This window comes from Odontesthes bonariensis, chromosome 3 (genome assembly GCF_027942865.1).
Source record: "Odontesthes bonariensis isolate fOdoBon6 chromosome 3, fOdoBon6.hap1, whole genome shotgun sequence".
Lineage (NCBI taxonomy): Eukaryota > Metazoa > Chordata > Actinopteri > Atheriniformes > Atherinopsidae > Odontesthes > Odontesthes bonariensis.
In genome coordinates this window covers 36,777,797-36,801,392 of record NC_134508.1, presented here as the reverse complement: position 1 = coordinate 36,801,392, position 23,596 = coordinate 36,777,797, and the positions used below count along the sequence as shown (strand labels likewise).

Sequence of the window (23,596 nt, the reverse complement as noted above, 5' to 3'; positions counted from 1 at the left end):
CCACAAGGCGAAGCTTGACTGGAGTGAATTGATTCACGAGGATTAGGGATTAAGATTTCCCCTGCCGCTTTGGTGGAGTAAATCTGGGGATTATGATGTCAACAGCCTTTGGCTGCTAGAGAGGAAATTGAATTGTGAGGAACGGGAGCACCCATGGCCCAGGATTACAGCATAGTTGGTGAGAAATCAGAGATGAGAGCCCATTTCTGTGCCTTTCTCTTGCTCAGGAAAAACTCTACAGGGAACCATTTACTGCCTTTGGGAAGTAGGAACTGCTTATATGGTGAAACTAAATCTGAATGAATGTTCATGATGTTGATTGGGGGTTGAGAAGATTTCTGTGTCTATGGTAATCCCGTCTGGTTTGGCCTGCAAAGCATCAGGTGGTAAGTACTGTTAAGTGCAACAGGGATCACTTTGACACTGAACATGATGTCAGGGATATCTTACTAGATTTAAAACTAAAATCACCATGGAAATGAATATCTAGTCCATAGTGGAAACCACAAATATAAAAACTGAGTTAACGGGTCTGTTTTGAGATAACTATGTCACTGTGCTTGTCTGTCTTTACTTAAGCCAACACCGGCTGTGGCTACTCCCTCCACTCCTGCCCCTATTGCTGTTACCTTCGAAAAGCTCTCTAAAACCAACAAGATGAAGGTGAAATGGAGCCAGCTGGGTTTGGTGTTTTTCCTCATTCTATCACTGGTGATGACGGGCTGCTTTTTCTGGCAGTATCAGCTACCAAAGGTTCTGCCAGGTAAGACAGACACTGATGGTATCAGGTGATGAACCTTGTTATGTGATGCTCGCATTTTCCAGTAAAATGTTTGTTCTTCATGTCTTGAAGGTTGTCAACTTTATCTTTCAAAGGGCTTTTGAGTTTTGTTTAATTATTTTTTATCTCAAAAATTGAAAATTGAGCAGTTCTTCGGACTTTACCTTCAGGTCAAACTATAAAGTTCACCTTTTATTTGTAACATTGACATGTGACTTTACTGTGAGGTGAAACTTCAGATGTCTCTTTTGACTACTCACGGTGATGGTGACGAAATCTTCTCACCCTTCTGTGCAAAAGTATTTCACTTCTGTGTTGTCTAGGATTTTATTTGGACTCAATGAATTCAGCTTTGAGCATCTCTTCCAAATAATGATTTATTGAGGTTTTGCCCAACTTAACTGTCTGTTGTATGTATGAATGAAGGAGTCATTCAAAATTAAGCAATATGATAGGTTGCTGTTTTTCATTTTAATGATACAAAACGAACTGCACCATGTCAAGTCAAATTACTCATTTGAATAAACAGTGAACTGTAGGACTGTGAGTTTGTGTCATGCAGTTAATGCAGGTCCATCTGTTAGCTTACAGTTAAATCTCTGGATACTTTTAGTGGAGCTGACTGCATAAACAACCTCAAACATCAACTCCTTATGCGATGTTCATAATCAAAAGATTTGAAATAAAAGCGTTTTCTTTCATTATAGTTTGGATACACAGCTCATATTTCAGTAATTAAAAGTTAGAATTAAAAAATATCTAACTTGTAATTATCAGCTTTCTGTTGTATATAAAGGTAGTACAGCTTCTGTTCTTGGTTGAATTCGGTTTGATTGGCAGCATCATAACAAGTTCAAGATCTCAGAGGAACATATTAGATAACGCTTGACTTAATCAGTGTCATTTCTTAGAATATTCAAGATGTGTGAAAAAGCTGAAGGACTAACATGTGAAATAAACACCCATAAGATTAGTTTTAATTACCACAGTACCAGAATATGCCCTCCCTAGATCTGTGCCAGTGGTGCATTTGATCAAATGTTGGGTTAAAACATGCTGACGTGTAATCAGAGCATTTTACATGGCTCTAAGGCTCGTTTTCTTCAAACAGATCACCAAAACACTGAAATATGACTACAAGTAAAGAAATCTCAGTAATTATTAACAGCTATAGCACATCACTGGCATAAGTGTTAAGACCTCAACCTTATATTTCAAAAGCTAATTTGCCATGCATGATAGTTCTTTAGAATAATAAGGCAAATAGTGCCCCAAGGCTACAATGAAGTACATTAATTATCAGTGCACAACCACAGTTCTTAAAGAAGTTATAAATAAAACATTCAGTCTTTTTGTGTATTGTCAGATCAACAGGGTTCATCAGGAAGTTGAGCAAACCAATGAACCTGCAAATGAACCTATTATACCACATTAGCCCTGGCTTTGGGCTGTTGATACATTAGATCGCATTTTTACACAGCCTGTCTCCCTCTGCTTACTCCTCCTTTTACTTCTTTCTCTTTTTTCATTTCCCATCCATCTCCCAGATGAAGAGATGGGTCGCAATGCTAAATCAGAAAAGATGTGTCCCCAGTACCCAGAGCCTCTCCCTCTGGAGCATCCTATTCCCAGTCTCAAAGAGGCACTGGAAAAGGTGAGAAAATCATTGCACAGTAACAATTCGCAGACGTTTTTCTATCAAACATTGTCGAGAAAGAGTATATTTACAGGGTGGCTGGTAATCCACGACACCAAATGTCGTTTTATTTGACAGAAGGAGATTAAAGACACAGTAGATGAGTAGGGGGAGTGGGTGGGTGGCACAGTCCAGCTGAGCAAAACGTCGTGTTTTAGCACAGAGGAAGAAGCACTTTGCCATTCAAATCTGAGATTATGGAGTACAATATATGCACATAATTCATAAGGGATTTACTGCATTTAGCAGATAAATAGATAAACATCACCTTCAAATGTGCTCACTTAAAGATGACCAGCAGTTTCCTTGTTAAATATAAAGCTTGTAAAGGTTTGATAATGAATAGTGAATGCTTGTCTTGTGCTAATTCCTGTGGTGTGATCAATCAGTTACATCTTTATTTATTTAAATCTAAAGTCCCTGTTGCATGCTTTTCCATGTTTCTTGGCTTATCTGCAGTGTTGAAATGATGTATTATCACCATCCGTATCGCCAAAGCTAAAAGATATATGCATGTTTTATTATTTTATCTAGAAATAACTTTTTTTACTCACATGTCAGAGCTGATTTCTTTTATGGTCAAATTCACCAGACATTGCGTGCCCATGGGAACTAAGGTTTGCACGTTATCCGCTGTGAGTGCCAGTCATCGCGCTACAAGAAATAAAGGATCTGCTGGCACTTTTTTTCAGAGCCCAGATTCAACAGAAAACATGTAATACATATATTTGTCTAATTGTCAAATAAGTAGTAGTTTTACATCCACAGTTGTGAGATGGTGATGTATCCGATTTTATTTTCTGTCACTGTCATTCATGTGACATGATGGATATAGTGACACGTGAATGTAAAAATATGCAAGCTATAATCCTGTATTTCGGAACATGGCGAACTAAACATGTATATTGTTTCTAACGCTGATCATTGGCAGGTTCAGCTGAAAAGGAACCATGACTGTGAGGGAAGTAGAAAAGTAAATTGTCATTTCAAAATGTTGTGCAGGATGAGTCTTAAACCAGCAAACTCTTGTACAAAAATATTCAGAATGCCTCAAAGGTGCATGGCTCAGTCTTATTCCTTAAAATGCTTAGTCTATGTATATCAATTTAAAATGTAAATATTCTGAAATAAATTTGAAAAAATTCTGATTTTGTCTCTTGCAGGTGGACCTTTTGCTTCGGCAGACTATCAACCCCATCAGCCTTCCTGCTCTGTCTGCCATCGTAATCTTAAATGACACTGTTTTGTGGACTGGCAACTTTGGAAAGAGGAATGCCAGCGACCCCCTTTCAGGACCACCAAACGAGTACACAATTTATAGGTTAGTACTGCACCGCCACATCACACAGATGCACATAGGAAAAGATTTTCAAGTAATATTACACTGAATAAATAAAGAGCCCTGTTGGTTTGATTTTATAATCTGATGACATCTTTGGGGCTCATTTAAGACTTTTCCTTTATGTATGATCACCAGGGATGTGGACAAAATTTTTTTTGTTTTTTAAGTTTATGAACAGAAGTTGCCCCTAGTTCAACAAAAACAAAGATAATAATCCTGTTAAGTCTCATTAAGTTGCATTATTATTCTGTTCAGTGCTAAGAGCATATCTTTTGAATTAGTTCCTATAAAACCTAACTTGAAGGCATTTGAAAGAAATAGATCACGTCTGCTTTAGACCAAGATGTAAAGGAGCCTCCAGACTGTTAACAGCAACTAGGCCTGAAAGCAGGTTCTGTTATGATATGAGGTGCTTCTGGTGCTGTTGACAAAGCTCATTTAATCTTTTGTGATGGTAGCATTCATACAGAAAAGTACATAAAGATTTTAGAGCAACACATTCTGCCTTCAAAACCATCTTTTCCAAGGACATCCATGTGTTTTCAACAAGACAAAGTAAAATTAGATTCTGTACGCGTTACAAAGACTGGCTGAGGATTAAAGGGTACTTAAAGGGCAGACTGGCCTGCCCGCAGGTCTGACTTTTCCACAACAGAAACTGTACGCAGAACTTTGAAAGAAAACCTGTCATGACAGCCCTGTATTGTTGCACAATTTAAAATGTGTTTACAGGAAAGAGGGGACAAAACTAAATCTTTGCATTGCTTCCTGTCAAAGAGCCCTGTTTCAACAGAAAACATGTAATATATATATTTGTCTACTTGTCACATAAGTAGTACTTTTAGATCCAAGTGTTGTGGTAAAAAAAAAGTGGTAAAAGCTTTCTGTCACGTTTTCCGAGTGTGTTGCAGGCCTGAAATGTAGAAATGGATGTATATTAACAAACAAAATTAATTTGACAAGAAAAACCTTGAATATCTTAGGTTCATACTGTCTGCAATGAAGCAAGTAAAAAAAAAATGTTTTTGCTTGTTTTTTTTCCATATTCCATACACGTCTTTTTTTGTCCTGATTCTGTTTTATATAATTCATGGCCATCGAGTTACTACTTGATGTCTGAAAACTCTAAAACAGCTAATTTAATGCTTAATCTCCAAGAGCAAGATACCAAACTTAAAACCACTTGTAATTAGTACTTAAAGTTGGTTATTGTTAATAGATTGTTTCTAATAGCAACCCAAAGCATTTTAAGAGACAGAATAATAGAAATGACTAAAATTGGTAATGTTATGATGTAAAGAGGGAATTATAACATTGAAAAGAAATGGCATTGCTAGGCCGTAGGATTTATCTTTCAATCTGAAATAAAAGGAAATGGAAAGTAAGACCTGGCCTCACTGAGCTCTGACCTTTTCAAAATATATGGTATGGTTCTATTGTGCAGTTCAGGCGAGTGACTCAAAATCACTCTCAGTGCAGCATTAAACACATTGAACAAGCAACACGGTGCAGAGCTGCCCACAGATGCCCCAAACAGCAATATAGCATTATGCACTTAAAGGAGGTCTGCAGGGATATCAAAGTGGGTGGTATGTGTCAGAGCAGCATCTGCTGCATTTAACAAAAATCTCAACATTGGAGGGTGAAGCATTAACACATAAACATACAGACTGAGGTTTGAGCAAGATTTAAAGTTAGAGAAATATTTATAGCCAGTGCAGGAGAGAGGTGAAAAGCTGGCCAAAATCGATGAAGAAGTCAAGATATAAAGTCCCTAAGCTGAGATCCTTCACTTTCACTTGGGCAATATATTTTTCATCTGACTCTCTTTGCCAAAATAACTCCTTCATCTCAAACTCTACTCTTCTAAAGACTTAAGGTTTCCTGCCCAATTCTAGAAAATTCTGACACTGGGACGTTGGCTTATTTTTGAAGACTTTAGAGTTCTCCTTGGAGTCTCAGAGGACAACATATAACAGTGTTTGTAAAATGATTGAGTATTATTAATTGAATAATTCATATTTCTCAGATTGTATTTTACATCATATGGTGATAGAAAGACCTTACATTACAGTGATTATAGAGCATTACCACAAATGTATGCTGAAAATCAATCACAAAGTTTAATTACAATTTAAATAGGAACTTGACCTTGGCGTACTGTTGGAATCAATTAATTCACAGCAAAAAAACAAAACAAACTCTCATCACAGTAGTCTCCAACACATTGTTTACTAAGGCACACATTTAGAGCTTACAAAAACGGGACATTTAAAGTAGGAACTTAAAGATTTATTAATTACCTTCAGGCGAAGTGTAAGTGCTCTGACACAGCTGCCCCTGCCAGGACTGATGCTCCATTTAAAACGTTTTTTCCACAATTAAGTGTTTTTCACAGCTGGCACTTTTGTTCAATGCAGGGAGATAATCAATGTCACTGAGCAGTATCTTTTATCTTTGAAATGAAAGCACTGCATACTGTGAGGATTAAATGACAACTTGAAAATATACATATTTTATTGACTTCTGCATGTGTTGAAGACTTTTTTTGAATATATGTATTTAAATAAATAACCAATTAAAGGTAGGGTAGGAGATCCTGGATTTTGAGTCCAGCGAAGCTGCATTTTGAAAATACACAGGTAAAAAGTCCCAACCCTTTTCTTCACTTTGCCCCCGAAGGCACGCCTCTAGAGTACATGAACGTGCACGAGCACGAAGGTGCACGAGCGCTGTTCTGACAGCAAGCATCGATCGTTGCCGTATTTAGTATTTAGTATTTAGTATATGATAACTATACGTTTAATAATGCTAGGTGCTAGCCAAGCTGGCTCTAGTTTAGCTTCCTGCCAAGCTTCTGGACACATAATTCGTTCACGGAGCAGGGTACGCGCACGGGGGGAAGGAGGGGGAGGGAGGAGCAGATTGCAGTTTGATAGACGGCATCAGTATCCAATCATTGTGAACGGTCCGTTCACAATGATTGGATACTGTTTTTCCTAGATTGTACGTTCTAGAGGCCACTAAAACTTTTCATATTTGTGTCAAAACTTTTAATTAATTGGTTGCAATGGGGGTGTGAAGAGTATTTCAAGCAATATGTAAAAAAAAGTTCCAGAAAAAGATCCCCTACCCTGCCTTTAAAGTGAAGAATTCACATAAGAAACAAGTATAAAAAGATTTACAGTTTTTCTGTGTCTGTTTGAATTAATTCTTATTTGACTGGAGCTTAAATACAAAGGAAAATATCTCTAGTTTCTGTTTTGTCATTTAAATGAACTTCTTGTTTTATCCATTGAGTCATTCATCTCACCTTATCCAATTCAGGGTCAAGGGAGCTTGAGCTAGTTCCAGCTGCTATCAAGTGAGAGGCAGGTCAGCAGTCCCTCACAGAGCTGTTCTTGTTTAATTTCAGTCCAAATGAGTCAAATCTACAATGGATTCACTATAAAAAATTCTCATTGAAATGATCAACTTACCTCAGGAGAAAATCAAATGAAAACAAGATCTTAAAAGGTCAAAATTCTGTTGATCAGTGTATACATATAAGGTTGGACATTTTGTAAATGTATTTCAGCTTGGCTCAACATATTAGTTGCTTATTAAACACATTAATGGAGCAAAAAGTAAAGGAGAGCAAACACAGTTTGACTCATTTTGTGAGAGATTAAAAACCAATCCCGATTCCCTCTTATCTGTCTCCCAGAATTGCCAGCGTATCCAAGATTTTCCCAACGCTGATGCTGTACAGACTGTGGGAGGATGGGAAGATCAGCTCCTTAGATGACCCCTTGGAAAAATATGTGGAGAATTTCACCATCAAAAACCCTCTGGGGAAGACACGAGACTCTGAGTTGAAATACGTGACAGATGGCCTCATATTTCTAGACAGTGGAGAGGTTCAGATTCGCTCCACCTCAGTCACCCTGCGCAGGATGGCCAGCCAGCTCTCAGGTACATAGATTTAGCAGATGAAAAATAGATTACCTTAGAGCGTCTCCGTGCAGACAACCTGTCTTCTACCTTAACAAAAGAGCAAACTGCTGTGACATGAGAGGAAAAACTATAAGCCCTAATTCATGAAAAACAGAAGTGTACAGTCTGTACTTCAGTACTTATATCAATTGCCTTTGGATTTATGTAAGAATATAATGGTTAATTAGACCAAATTTTAAAAAAGGGCTGAAATCTGGAAAATGTTGTTTGTTAAATTTGTTAAATTAATAATACATGTGCTGATCATGAAACTTAACCTGAGATGCAGGAAATGACCAATGATTTAAAGTAAACCTTGATATGTACATCCACTAAAGTAACCAAGGAGTAAAGATGTAACTAACCATGTCGGACACTGTTCCTTTTCACATCATTGTGAAGTTTTTTTGCAAAATATAATTTAGTCTGTCAAGAACTTTTCATCTTTTCACACTTAAGTTAGTGTAATTTATTAAAATTAAAAAATGAGACAACCATCTGAAGAGGGAATAATTGCTTTAATCATATTTCTATAATATCCAGTGTCTGAGTTTGTGTTCAAGGTATCAGATCTGAGCATTATAGTGTATAATAAACACACAGAGAAGCATATCAAAATTAATATCTGATGCTTACAAACATTGTTGTTTTTTGCTACTCTCATTTATTGAACAGCTTTTTCTTTTTCTTTTTCTTTTTGCTGTGTGTTGATCCAGGTCTGCCCCGGAGGCTCCGAGCCACAAATCTGCTCTGGAAAGGAAAAACGCAAACTGCAATTAATCTACTAGAAGATGATGTCCTAGTTGCAGATCCAGGCACAAAGTAAGACTCATTTATAAACAAATGAGTGTTTAACTATCAATAATTATATTATAGTACTGTGGGAAATTGAAAAGAACAGAAAGAACACACACTTGACCGTGCTGTTTATTTAAGCGCCAGAACAGGTAAAGCTCACTCAATATGGCTGCCAAAACCAAGCACAAAAACATCATCAAACATTGCATCCACTTAAAGGGGCCAAGACCAAAAAACAATGATAAGTTTTGAACATGAAATACACTGCTTTTGAAGATGTTGGTGAATTATGTATCTTACAGTCACTACAGTACAAAATTATCAAATCAAATCAAATTTATTTATATAGCACATTTCATGTACAAACAATTCAAAGTGCTTTACATAAAATAAAAGCATTGCAGCAGGGAGTGGAAGAAGCATTAAAAATATATAAAAGAATATAAAGAGAAACAAATAAAATAATTTAAATGAATTTAAAAACAAGCAACAGTCTAGATAAGTTAAAAGATACCGTGCAGATTTCATGCATAGACACATGAGAAAAGAAATGTTTTTAACCTGGATTTAAAAATGTCTCCAGTTGGTGAAAGTTTAATCTCCACTGGCAGTTTGTTCCACTTGTTTTCAGCATAACAGCTAAATGCTGCTTCTCCCTGTTTAGTCTGGACTCTGGACGCGACCAGCTGACCTGAGTCCTGTAAAACTTCAGTATTACATGACTGAAGTTTTAGAACTCCAAATTCATTTCTCCATTCTTGTAATAATTATAAATGGTTATAACCTACAGAGCACAAGGACTAATTAAATAAAACATAAGTCACTTGAGGCAACTTCAGTTTTACTTCAGGAGGTTGTGATTAAATGTCAGCTCTAATTGGAACTGATCTTGACATGTCTGCAAAATATCTGACCTTCACTTGATGTATGTAGTAGAATTCAAACACAGAACTCATTCTGACAGCACAGACTCTCTTTTTATATATCATATTCAGAAAGTTGATGTGTTCCAACATGGAAAACACAGTAGTTTATTTTTTTTATTCCAAAAAAGTTCCCCATCTTTTTACTTTGCTTCCTTTCAGGTGTCACTACAGTAACCTTGCCTTCTCTCTGCTCGCTCATGTAATGGCAGAGCGAGTGGCAGGATCTGAGTACCAGCGATGGGTCACAGAAAACATTTTGGACCGGCTGGGGATGGAAGATACTGGCTTTGACCTGACCCCTGGTTGGCAAAGCCAGGTGGCTGTAGGGGTGTACTCGAGTGGAAAACCAGCTCCACTCTATGACCTTGGCTGGTATCGACCGTCTGGTCAGATGTTCTCTACAGCCGCAGACTTGGCAAAGCTTGCAATGATGCTGCTGGGAGCTTATCACCGCAAACTGCTGGAGCCAGACTCCTTGAAGATCATGCTGACTCCACTCTTCAGGTGCGATAAGGACTACTTTGCAAACCGTACAGGGACACCATGGGAGGCGAATGAGCTGATGGGCTATGAGTTGGTGCGAAAAGATGGCGATCTAGATGGCTACTCTGCCACATTTTCTCTGATTCCCAGACTGAAGCTCGGCTTGGTGGTGCTCATGGCGGGCAGCAGGTCTCAGAAAATAGATGTGGTCACAAAGGCCTATAGCCACATTGTTCCAGCCATAGAAAAAGCCTTTAGGGGAGCCAAAAAGGTCCTTGTTGCTCCCCCAAGTCCAGATCCTTATATTGGCTTTTTCACTTATGGCAACATCACCTTCTATGAGATTAAAGTGGGGCCAGACGGAGTTCTGATCATGCAGCAGTTTGGTCCTCAGATTGAAGAGCTGATCCCAGAGAAGTACAGGACAATAAAGCTTAACTACCTGGTTGAGCGGGTGTTCAGAGTTGTGTTTGAAAAAGAGTACCCCTGTGTATTGCGAGTGGGCACAGCCTCAGTGTCCCTAGAAGCCCAAGATGGCCAGTTATTTAACTTCTATATATTTAATAAGCAGGGTTTGTCCCCTGGATTTGATGCACCAGGACTCAACACGTACAATGTGGTCAGAATAGCTCGCAAGCCAACTTTCCCCAGCTGAACTGCAGTTAAGCTGTGCTCTAAAGACAAGTGATCTATCCTTGATATCTTTGAGGAAGAGAAAACATAAATTAAGCTATGAATACAAAAGGCAACAAGGAAAAGTTGACACAATTTAGGTGATCACAGACTGAAAAGTGTTCTTAACTGAAAACAATTGATTTCTGTGCTTAGTGATGTGCATGAATGACCCCCCTCACTCTGGACCCTAAAACCTCTGAGCTGATTGTTTACATCTTTCTGCTTTTATTCTTCCTGCCTTGTGTGATTAACATTCCTCTGACTGCTAAAGGAAAATATTATATGCAGGTACACAAAGTCAACCCTTGTAATGGATAGGCTGACGTTTCACCTTTTAGCCAGATTGCCTGTCTGAAGAGGTGATGGAGTGAAATAGGTATTGACAATTGTTAGCTTGTTGTGAAATATAAACTTAGCAGAATAAATGTTATTCTCTTGGGTGGTGGGAAAGAAAAAAAAATCATCTGGCTCATGTAGTGCAGTAGGCCAACTAACTTAACTTAAGTCAAACATTCAAAAGCTATGTGGACACGTCAACATTTATTTATGTGGGTTTAAATGAGACATTGCACAATAGCAATAATCAGTTTTCATCTTCGCAATCACGGTGAACAACAGCATATTCATTCAAATTATGCAGATGATTGCTGGCCATGCAACAACAAACATAACAAGATCAAGAGAAGCTCACAGTACAGCATTACATTCTTTGTTTGCAGGTTCACAGAGAAATATGTGGATTATTTTGCTGCTCAGCAATACACAGATTTTCAAGTAAAGCATGTTGTCAGTCTGATCATATCAGATTGTTCCACTTTCCCACTGGATCGACCACCTAAGGCATACAGCAGTTACACAATAAGACAGCAGGTGGAATATGCAGGCACTGTTATTGATAGCGACAAAGTCAAACTGTACATACAAGCTTTTTTATAATAGCATGTGTTGTGTTTAAGAGATCAATTCATCGTTTTGGGAAATACACTTTTCCACACCCTTGGCAAGAATTTAATTATATATTGATATAACTGTTTGTTAAATATGACACTGGAGCCAGGAGATAGTTGGCTTAGCTTAACAAAAGGACTGTAAATAGACGGGAGCAGCTGCACAATGATTACTGCACATTAATGAATACATTTCAACATTACATTCTATTTTCTTTTTTAATCAATTCATTTTTTTGGAGGGCTTGTGTGATGTGATTGTAAGTAGTCAGCAGTCTGAGAGCTCACAGTTTGGAGAATCTGGGAGAAACTCTGAAGAGGGCTTTGAATAGCAGTCACAAAGACCAAAGTTTCACTATATAAATGCTTCTTTTTATTTTACACCGCATCACTTTTGCATCGGACATTCTTTTACTTTGTCACTATTTTCTTAACTAAAGATCTTTCTTGTTGCTGCACATCCCTGGATGCATGGTGGCTACACAACAATTTCTGCCACTGATCTCCTGATGCCTGTTGAGTCAGACTTAAAGGTGGGGTAGGGGATTTTTTTCTGGAACATTTTTTTACATATTGCTTGAAATACTCTTCACACCCCCATTGCAACCAATTAATTAAAAGTTTTGACACAAATATGAAAAGTTTTAGTGGCCTCTAGAACGTACAATCTAGGAAAAACACTATCCAATCATACTGAACGGACCGTTAACAACGATTGGATTCTGATGCCGTCTATCAAACTGCAATCTGCTCCTCCCTCCCCCTCCTTCCCCCTGTGTGCGTACCCTGCTCCGTGAACGAATTACGCGCCCAGAAGCTTGGCAGGAAGCTAAACTGGAGCCAGCTTGGCTAGCACCTAGCATTATTAAACGTATAGTTATCTTATACTAAATACGGCAACGATCGATGCTTGCTGTCAGAACAGCGCTCGTGCACCTTCGTGCTCGTGCGCGTTCATGTACTCTAGAGGTGTGCCTTCGGGGGCAAAATGAAGAAAAGGGTTGGGACTTTTTACCTGTGTATTTTCAAAATGCAGCTTCGCTGGACTCAAAATCCAGGATCTCCTACCCTACCTTTAATGGGTATCACTTTTACAACTATTTAATAGATTTTTGTTTGAAAGTGTTTGTGCTATTTCAGGCTTTTCACTTATTTTTACAGTCTTATATTTGGTATTTTGGAAATAGACCAGCAGAACTGTGAGTCAAAGCTGATGAGCGGCAGGATAATGTTTGGTAGACACTGTGTGTACTGTGAAACGGAGTAACACAGAAGTTCTTTGGTTGAAGGAACAGTGACTAAGTAAACTGCTTTATGCTGAACTGAACTGGTTAAAAAAATCCCTATATGAGGGTTTGCTAAAATCATTTTTGACATTTCGTTGTCTCGTTCAGAGTTTCGCTCAGCTAACTTCTTAAAAATCTCTTCCTGATTATCCAAACTCAGACTACTCATAAATACCTCAAACAACCCCTTAAAAATAATATAATTTTGATTGTACGATAATGTGTTACACTGGGCTTTTGTAGGTTAAGCAATTGAGATAGCAGAAGACATGCATGTAAACCTGTTAACTCTAAGCTCTTAACTCCAAACCAGTGCTCTGAAAAGACCATCACTTTTTCATTTACTCTTTGATGTACCCTGAGGTTTTATGCCCATTATTGCCAGATTATCTGGTTGTTTTATAATGGCCCTAATTAAAATGCATTTGATGCTTACCCATTCTTATTTTCTCCTGTCATTCTTCTCTGTATGCAGCTGGTTTAAAGTTCCAGTATGCAAGTTAGAATCGTTGCATTCTTCATTTTCATCAGAGTCCTTCCCCTTGAACTCATGTTGTGCTGTCATGTTTCTACAAAAGCTCACAAGGGTCATGCCATTGTACCAAACCAGCCTTTTGCATATTTACCAGCCACAGCTGCAGTTGTAATGGACCCACCTTTCAATGGAAGCTATAGCATCAATTTGAAGTAGAAAGTACGTTCTAAGCACCACTGTATTACAGCTTTACATGAGAGAAATCCAGTCTGCAAAGATATATCAGGTCATGGCTGAAAAGAAGATCTGCTGATAAAGATGTGTAAAGATGTTTGATTTTCAAGGACATTGAATATCAAGCAATGAAAAAAAAAAGCTTTATCATTTTTGGGGCATTTCCCAATTTGCTGTCTTAGGACTTAACCTAGTTTATATGCCCTTATCTGGGCAATGGCTCATAGCTTCAAGGGGCCGGGGCTGAAATCTTGGACTGCATCTGAAAAATATTTAGATCCCTAAAAGACATGAGACAGTTAATCAGTAAGCTGCAGCATGCAAATCAAATGGGCAAGGCCAAGCGGAGGATTGGACCCTTTATCAGTGACTCTTCTGTCATTTGTTATGAGCATTTGTCAGCTTTGCTGATGTTTCATGATTATTCCAGTGTACAATAATTGAGGATGTGACAAGGCAGAGTTAATTTATCATTCAATGTGACTTCCTCTTGAATTCATCACAACATTTACATGTATCTTATTTACTACCTCCAGCTTTCATTTCATTCATTTTAGCCTCTGGCTGGCAAAGACAATGAGAGATTCTGTTGAAACAGAAAAAAACTTTCAGTTCAATTTAATCCAAGATATTATAATAACAGTTATGTCATCCTTAAATGTGTGGAGCTTGCTGAATTTATGTCACTATCACAAATTTTCACAAACAGCTGATACAACCGAACTGCTAATTGTTTCAAATAGGTCAATATCCTTTGTATAATTCTTACATAGCTTCTGAGCATTCACAAGGGACATGGGAGTGCTAGTTTGATTGTAATATATTCCACACTCTAACTGTCATAGATGTTGTTGTTGCTTCCCAGCACTAAAATCAAGAAATGTCTGAGGGACTTATTTGCGTGCTTAAAGTAACATTAGAGAATTTGCCAATTTTTTCTTTTGGTTCCCCCCACAGTTATGGGATATAACACCACTGTCGTAAAAACAAATCTTTGTGTGTAGTTTGTGGTGTGGGGCTGGAAACCAAAGCGGTGAACTGAAGTCTGTCAGTCTCTCCAGGGCAGTTTCAGGCCTGGAAATGTGCATGACAAAAGTTAATATACTTCACAGGCAGAAGCACATAGTTTTATGGCTCACATACTTTTCTAGCATTGCTTTAAAGGAGTGCACCTTTCTTTCTTTCACATCATTTCACAGCTGCTTTGAACAGAGCAATTCCACGAGTTTCAAAGTCTTTATTTGAAGCTAAGTTTACCATCCCCTGGCAGTATCTTGATAGTCACCATACCATGGTGTCATGGTCTGTCTGTTTACATGAAAGCAAATAAAACTATGTCCCAAAATGTCAGCCCATTACTCTACAGTGATTCTGCTTCAGCTGTTGTTTTACCTAGAACACAGAGGTCCTGCAAGTCGTTTCTTTACATTTGCATGAAAGAGCTGCAGTGTCCATGCTCAATGTTACATTAGGTGACAGCAAAGGGATGAAAGAACTGGAGTCCTTACCCTTTGCTGGAGTTGTGGAACGTGAGATGGAGGAATCCAATAAAATATTTGGCAAAGGTGGGGAGTCTCTGACAGAGCTGTTGTCCTCTGCGTGAGAGCAAACAAGTTCCCTGAAACACTCCCTGAACCTCGTGGAGAGCAGGCTGTAAATGATAGGGTTGACCGCAGAGCTGAGGTAGAAGAAGATGCCCGATAAGAGGTGGACATACTGATAAACGTTGTGCATCAAGTCAGTCCACTGGCTGACTGAACTCCACAAGAGCCGCTCGATGTGGAAGGGTGCCCAGCAGACTCCAAACACTGCCACCACGATTGCTAGAGGATCAAGCCAGAGAAAGAATATCCTTATAGACATTCTTATAGACAACAGAGACACTGTTAAGAATTAAAGTGCTTGTTTGGCTTGTGGCTCTTAACATGTAAAAAAAAAAAAAGAACAATGTTTAGTAAAGGCCTCGTGACTCCTTCTGGGAGTTGTTAGCAACCACTGTATAAAGAAATTTCCCAAATGGATTTCAGTTATCTAAATAATTGTTTAAGGCTAAAAGAGGTAAAATTATGTTTGAAGGAAAATGTGAAGCAGAATCCCTGTAGTTTCCTCTTTATTGCTTCTAAGTTGGAAAGCACTACGATGAAACTGTGCATGAAGTGGCATGATGTCTGATGTAGGTTACTACATGCTGGCTGTGAAGCAAATGGCTCAGCCGAATATTGAAAACGGAAAATCAGCACGCCATTATGCCATGATTACGGCTCTCGCTCAGCAATGGTAGCACTTAGCAGTTACAATTAACCATCCCCAAAAGACAAACTCACACCCCATGTTAAAAAATAATTAGAAATGCAGTTATAGATCAAACTTAGAATGTGCTAAAGCATTTCAAAATGATAAAAGTTGGAACACTATAAAACAAGCAAGTTGGAAATGTGTTTGTCTGTGGATGTTCAGCGTGATTTGGTTTTGCAGTGCTCTTACATTCAACTCCTGATGATCCTTTTTTTTTTGTTATTAAAGATGTTGTGTTTTTTTCCTGTTTTTTCTGATCTCATTTAGATTCTGCATCAACTTTTTCCATTTCTTCAAAGCTGGAAGATGCTCACCTTGAGAGATATAATCAAACTTGTGAATACAAGTAATTGTTTGGTTTGTTTTAACTTTGAGGTATTTACCAAAATTCAAAAGAAATCTCAGTAGGTTTGAAGAATGTTTGGATACACAGTTTGAGTTTAAGTGAGTGCTATAATGATAAAATGTACAGAGTGCTGTTTTCCAACGCCCCAAAGGATCCTGAGAGAAAACTTAAGATCTTTGTGAGCTTTCTGTCAATGTAAAAGTGATAATCCTGTAACCCTTCCAAAACCCCCCCATCGGTCATTTGTTCAGAAAAGACCTACAGCAACATTCAAATAATATGCAACATGTATTGGTTGTTATAGAAAATGGATGGATGGATTATATGAACGAATTGGATTATTTTATGAATAATTATGATTACAATTAATTGAATTCCAATTGACTTGAATTGGACTTTATTATCTAAGTGCCTTGAGATGACATTTGTTGTATTTGGCGCTATATAAATAAAAATGAATTGAATTGAATTGAATTGAATCTATTGGTTGTAAGAATACCATAAGAATTGTAAATATTATAGTTTTCATTTCTATCCACACCAACTGATGCTGTGGTTTACATGTGACCAATGAAACCAGCAAATGGGTGCAGGTATGAAGGTGACAAACACTTTGCAAGTAAGTTCCAACCAGGATGGTTTTCTAAACCCATGGGACAAAAATGTTTTGGTTTTATTATCTGGCTGTAACTCAGAAGTAAAAGAAATGGTGTCATGTTGGTGTCAAACATGCATTCGATGGCTGAAGGTACATGGTTGAAAGTGCTGCACATGACCACACTATCCAGCTTCTACCTTCCTCTTTATGACAACTTTATGGTTTATTGAAGGAAAGACTCGAAAATGATGTTTGTTCTGATCTGGAAACACTCATTATATATTCCTCCTGTCTGTTGTAGGGTACTACAGTACTGTAGAGCAATGGTTCCCAAACTGTGTGCCGCGACACACTGGCGCACAGTTTGGGAACCACTGCTGTAGAGGACGCCATAATGGGATGTATTTAAGGGTATAAACAAACAAGCTATTGCATCATTCAGATCAAGGACTTGTTGGTTATTGTCGGACATGTTTGCTAGCTATGTAAGTAGGATTGACTTCTTTGGTTTGTCATTCATAAACTAATTTTCTGGATCATGTTTTTGAGACTGTTATTGGTACTTTGCCTGGAGGCTATTCTATACTCTGTATACAGTTTAAGCAGTGGTGAAGTCTACGTTGAACGCAGGTATACGGCGTATACCCACCTCTTTTTTTTGGTGGATTTCCGTATATCCACCTAAAATGCTCAGTATACCCACCTAAAATTCGTTTTTAAACATTTAGAATAGCACAGCCACGTTTCATCAACTACCACTTCTCATGGAAGCCTTGTTATAATTTAACAATACAACGACAACACTTCAGAATAGCATTCATTCGGAAATTGCGGCAGTCAGTCAATCTCCCAGCGATTCACTATCAGTTTTTTGACAATAACGTCAGAGAGTCTCTATTATGAGGAGAGGGAAAACTGGCGGCTATTTCCGGGTGGTCCTGCGCTCTAGGGGCGCCAACGAAGCAGTGCAGAGCACGCTGAACTCTATGGTGGTACTATGAAATCCACCTTAGATCCAGTCATTGCTTTGGATAGAATTTTTTATATTTTTTCATTTTCATTTTCCTAAAGGAAGGATAAATTATCCTTTCAAACGGCACTTGGTTTGATTTTTTAGACTCACTAGATCTTTTTAAAATACACATTTATTGTCAGTATTGCCTCACGAGTGACGTCACGCATGTGGCATCACTTTACGGCATGGTCAGTCCTAGCACTGAGCTAGCAGAGAGGTGTTAGCTCAAATAGTTACAGATTTCAGCACATCCCTTTTACATACTCTCTGACTAGCCTCTGGTTTAGCTTTGGTTGTTGTTAGCAGCACCAGGTTAGCACTCTGGCACAGTGGACGAGTGCCGTAAAGCAGCCGGTCGTAATCTGCCGTGCGTTCTTCAGATTCCGTTAGCAAAATGCTAGCGGAGACTGACTCGCAAATGCCAGACCTGTAAGAAAACAGAAAGATATAACTCCCAGGTTATTGTACTTTTGATATAAATCTACATCCCTCTGTCAGAAATCACAGTAATATTTTCAGGTTTCAGTCGCTAGCGGGGACATTTTTTGAGTTATTAGCGCCAGCCCTATGGAAAATGGTCATTCTGCACTCGCTCGCCAGCGCCCCCAGAGAAAATCAACTGAACTGCAGCCAAATTTTTTATAATGGGGCGAATAGGAAGTGGAACGGCTGTCTGTAAAAGGGCTGTGATGACGTCCCATAGAAACTCTTCTTCTTTGTATTAGTTGAAAGCGGTGATTCTCTAACGCACAACAGCGCCCCCTATAGGAGTGGAAGGTGGAAAACTAAAATGGATGTGTGTGTATAAATTTTTTTTTTATGTATATTACATATATAAACGAATGTAATACACATATATATTACATATAATTAATTCTGACAGCCCTTGTGTATATATATATATCTATATATAGATATATAGATATATATATATAAAAAACAACCTGTCTCAAGATGTGATGGTGTTCTGCTGCTTTAAAACAATCACTCTGTTAGGCCTCGCTCTATGAGGGATGAGTACAAAGATTAAGTGTCACAGGGAGTCCCATTGCCACTGAGATACACAGCACACAGTCCACACAATCAAAGTGAGTTTATGCTGTCCCTCATGCATGCAAGGGGCAGGTAAGTGCAAAGCTGCGACCCCACAAACATGTTTGTCCCTTAACACGTTAAGACAGCATTATAAATGTGCTGTTACCAGAATGGCAATGACCAAGTCGTAGTGCATTATTAAAAGCCCTGTGTTATGTCATAGTATTGTAGTACTATGGTACTTAACTTTTCAATGACTATTACAGTGCGCCACTGGAGGTACGGCGTGCATTAAGGGGCTACTATTGGTCCCGAGGGGTCCCGAATCCCAACCCCTAGTTTGGTACCACGGGCCTATGACTGGCCAACTATACAGTATACCCACCTCAAAAAGGTAGACGACACCACTGAGTTTAAGTAAAAAGCAAAAAAAAAAAAAAACATTGAAGTTGTTCAGAGGTCCGTTTAATGAAGCAGGTTTAGTGAAAACTCTGAGTTGATTAACCCTGAAATGAGGGAAACCCTGAGTTTTCCGTTTCACAAAGGGAGGTAACTCAACCCAGAGTAAGAGGGGTAACTCTAGCCTGTTTCACAAAGAGAGGTAACTTAAGCTCTCAGTCAGTTACCGTAGTAACAGACTCTATCAACCTAACCTAACCAGGTTTTTTTCAAGAAACCTGAAGTTTCTCTCTGTCTCCGCCCTCTTTCAGCCACACACGCCATTTGATTTCCTTATTCATTCAGTCAGCAGAGCGAGTTCTTCTACTTTTAGAAGTCCATTAGGCTCAGTAGGAGACGACTTTTTCCACAAACATGGCATGTCCTTTTGACAACGATCCCGTGGATGAATTGCACCTAAATTATTTAAATGAATGGGTTACCATTCAAGCAGTTTTCCCCTGTAATATTATTATGATTGCAAAGGACTACATTTAAACTTACACTTTTGCTGTCGCAGCGGCCTTGCACTTATTTCTAAAAACGTGTTGAAACTCGCCGTATGAGCGCATTAAGATTTCCAATTCGAGGTTGGTGAAAAACGTACCCCCTCCTCTTCCCCGTTGCCATGGTGACTCGTCGAATCGGGGCTCTATTGATGCTGGCTTTTTAAAGTTGTGGCGCACAGGCAAAACTCAAGGTGAAACTACTCAGAGTTGATTAAACTCAGTCAAATCAGCGTTTCTGGAACCGAAAACTCAGTTTTCTATCTCAGAGTAGATCAACTCAGAGTTCAGGAATAGACTCAGAGTTTGTTGAACCTGCTTTGTGAAACAGACCCAAGGACTCAAGGATGTGTTTTATGCTTGGTAAGAAAATAGAAGGAAAAGTTTTGTGACCAATGAACAATTCCAATTCCAGCTACCATTTCACTCGGTGGTGGCAACAACTTATTATCATGTTGTAACCCTAAAAAGGCACAACAGAAAGAATGTCAGTGGAAAGTCAATTGGAAGCTCTATCATGAATTTTTTTTTCAAATGTCAGTGTTTATATTACCTTTTTATTATGTCACCATTTGTTTACATTTAGAACAACATGATTAATGTTGGAAAACATCATACTCTGGGTAGCCAAATGTCAGAAAAAATACTGTAATTGTTACAGTAGTGCAAGTAAGGTGCATGTAAAATGTGCTACTTTTTCACATTTGGTGATGATGCAAAACACAGTATTTAAATGGAAACTCATTACCAGTGAAATCAGTAAAAGAAAGAATCTCGTTTGTTCAATGAGGTTTAATTTTCACTCGTCTCCACCATGTCCTGCTGTGTTGGGAGTATGTTGTCAATACTTTTTTTTTCTGAGATCAAGCTGAGCCTGCAGCTTTCAGCTTGCTGCTTTTTTAATCAACTTTACTGGATGGAAATCAGTTTAGGAGAGCTGATTTTAATTCAGTAGCTGCATAATTAACAGATTAAATCTGAAATATACATACTATCCATTCTGAGTACCTTCTTTGATCTTGGCAGACAGTAACCAGTGTTAAGGTAAATTACTGCCAACCACAGTAGAGCATTTCTCTTCATTAGTTCAGCTTCTTTTAAATAAAAGATCCCCCACCCCTTTTAAATTAAACTTTTAAACCCAGCTCTTTCTTTAAAATATTCCTATTTTCCCCCACTCCGATATTTTTGGCTCACGGTGGAAATACAATTACACACTGCACTCTTGTATTTGACTAAATTGACATACTATTGATTAATTGTTGTTTAGTTGTGTCTTGAATGTACTACTCATATTACAACATACTTTTAAATCTGCACAGACATTCAGTCAGACAGTCATTCAGTCAGCCATTTTCTATTCTTGTTTTATCGTGTGTAAGGTTGATGAATAAAAGATGAGCAACACCATGGATCAGTGACCAGTCCACCACAGGGCTCTGCACTCATTTTCATTTGTCTAAATAGCTGCATCCATCCAGCTGTGAGGTATGAGTGACTCCAGTCAAAATAATGAGGAGCACAAATCTATGCATCAGTAAGCCTCTTTAGTTAAAGTGCAGCCTGACGCGCTAATATTATATACTGTTATGTTGAGACATACAGCCATGGGCACCAAACACAAAAATAAATAAGATCTCATTTTAGAAAATAGATGTAGTTTTGGCGAGCTGTATGAAAAGCTGTGACACTGCAGTTCAGTGTCAAGTTATTTTCATGTCCACAGGCACAAAACTGCCAAAATATTCTCACATATTTTCTGGGTTTAATAAGAGCAGGTATAAGGTGGTATAAGGTATTCTTTCAAACTCTAACATTTAAACTGCATAGTAGTCTTAAATCTATGGTGACACATAAGCTATATTTTCTCTCTTTTCATTTTAGTAACTTTAAATCCTCAGTATTGAAAACACAGCAGTTTGAAATAAAAACTATTGAGAAAGGGATTTAGGGCTATGTCTTACTTCTCCACAACATTAAAGATTTGTGTCTCAATAGGCAATATGCAGGTAAAGGGAAAAGAAACGCTTCCAAAAGTCACACTTGATATGTTTGTTTGATAGTTTCATGTCTCTGGAAACAAAATCAATAAAGTAACAAATGATGGAAATACGACATAATGTTTTTTTCAACTGATTCTGGTTCACTTATAAGAAAAACTCTGACAGAAGCACGAATCCGGAAATTTGTTGTGTAAATTGGAGTGATGCACTCTACATGTGTTGGTGATGGACATTGTGGAAATCCATTACTTGGAGAAAGTTTTTTTCTTTAAAAATAGGCTGTAAGATTGACTTCCCCTGAAATTCTGTATCAGTTATTATTTTGTTTGTGTGGAAATAATTCTTAATTTTTTTAACTTAAACTACTCATGCAAGGTGTAAAGAAGAATTACATTAGGCTATAGGTTTTACATTGGGGTTGATGAACTGTACGAGATAAGAAGGCACAAGTCTATAAGGAAAAAGTGAAAATACAGATGATTTATGGAGACAATATTGATAGTCCATTATTTACTCACAAAGCATCTTGATTACTTGTCTTCTGCGGCCATTCTCCACGCTGATCTTCCTTCTGGAATTGCTACAACGGTTCTTTCCCAGGTTCCATCTGCCATTTCGCCTTTCTCTACTCAAGTGAATGCCCATCACTAAGTACAGCATGCTAATAATGAGCATGGGTACAAAGTAGAAGCAAACAGTGGTGATTTGCATGACCAAGTTGTAAATCCATAGAGGCTTCAGCACAGTACATATGGCAGACTCCTCCATCCTCTCTGGCAAGTAGAAGATGCCGTGCAGTGAGGTGTTTGGGATTGCACAGATCATTGACAAGACCCACACAACGCTGATGACACGTTTGGCGTGCTGGTTGGTCGACAAGTATCGTGTTTTAAGGGGATGCACCACAGCAATATACCTTTCCATGCTTAGTGCTGTGACATTGAGGATGGAGGCAAAGCAGACCGTCTCAAAGAGGAACGTCTTGAAGTAGCAGCCACCCTCACCAAAGGGGAATGGGTAGTTCTGCCATAGGTCATAAATCTCTAACGGCATCCCAAACATAAGCACAAGCAGGTCAGACACAGCCAGGCTCACTAGATAAAAGTTAGTGGGGTTTCGCATCTTCTTGTGCTTAGCTATCACAGCACACGTGAGCAGATTTCCTGACAGGCCAGTTAGAAAAATGAGAAGGTACACTGTGGTCACTGGGAAGAAAAAGGGGGATCGCTTTGGACCAAGGATTTCCAAAAGGTTGACATCACTGAATTGGTCATACGTGTTATTCACTGACGCATTTTGAGGCATGCTAGTATTGTAGAATATTGAAGATGAGGTGGAGCCCTGCAAAGAGAGCTCCATTATAGAGAGGAGAACTGGAGGGACAATGTAAAATGTCAGCACAACCTCTGCTGATGCTTGGGTTTGGTGTCTGGGCCTGCGATGAAGAGAAAAATGGGAATAAGGAGCAAATAATATGATTAAAAGCCCTGAGATTATGTTTATTGTGGTTAAATGAAAGAGAAGCATTCCTTTTTTTTTCAGAGAACTTTCTGATGTTCCAGTTCTCTTTTCTCCCATAACTTTGAATTTATTTAACTGTCAAGAAAGTTTAAAGAGGAAGATTGTTTATAGCATCACTGGTTCTGCTGTTGATTCATTTGATCACCTTTTCCTTTTTTATATGCCCTTTCAATGTTATTTTCAGTGAAACACCATATTCACTAACATCAGGAAGAATATGA

At 38.4% G+C, this 23,596-nt stretch overlaps 2 protein-coding genes across 2 annotated transcripts; one reads left to right on the top strand and one right to left on the bottom strand.

Annotated features, from left to right (window-relative positions):
* The first annotated feature begins 645 nt into the window (after positions 1–645).
* On the top strand, positions 646–10,759 carry lactbl1b (lactamase, beta-like 1b). Its single transcript, XM_075462255.1, has 6 exons — positions 646–763; positions 2,329–2,435; positions 3,641–3,798; positions 7,526–7,773; positions 8,511–8,616; positions 9,678–10,759. Exons 1-6 carry the CDS (start codon positions 658–660, stop codon positions 10,654–10,656), a joined length of 1,704 nt encoding a protein of 567 aa, XP_075318370.1. The 5' UTR covers positions 646–657; the 3' UTR covers positions 10,657–10,759.
* A 3,680-nt stretch (positions 10,760–14,439) lies between these two features.
* Positions 14,440–23,228, bottom strand: nmur3 (neuromedin U receptor 3). Its single transcript, XM_075462254.1, has 2 exons — positions 22,373–23,228; positions 14,440–15,441 (listed from the first exon to the last, which is right to left on the bottom strand). The coding sequence occupies exons 1-2, from the start codon at positions 23,211–23,213 to the stop codon at positions 15,011–15,013; spliced, it is 1,272 nt and encodes a 423-aa protein (XP_075318369.1). The 5' UTR covers positions 23,214–23,228; the 3' UTR covers positions 14,440–15,010.
* Positions 23,229–23,596: the final 368 nt, after the last annotated feature.

Coding starts and splice junctions, on each gene's coding strand:
- lactbl1b (XM_075462255.1), top strand. CDS start 658: ATGAAGGTGAAATGGAGCCAGCTGGGTTTGGTGTTTTTCCTCATTCTA. Junction 764..2,328: donor GCTACCAAAGGTTCTGCCAG/GTAAGACAGACA, acceptor TCCATCTCCCAG/ATGAAGAGATGGGTCGCAAT. Junction 7,774..8,510: donor GATGGCCAGCCAGCTCTCAG/GTACATAGATTT, acceptor GTGTTGATCCAG/GTCTGCCCCGGAGGCTCCGA.
- nmur3 (XM_075462254.1), bottom strand. CDS start 23,213: ATGGAGCTCTCTTTGCAGGGCTCCACCTCATCTTCAATATTCTACAAT. Junction 15,442..22,372: donor ACAAGTAATCAAGATGCTTT/GTGAGTAAATAA, acceptor TTGATCCTCTAG/CAATCGTGGTGGCAGTGTTT.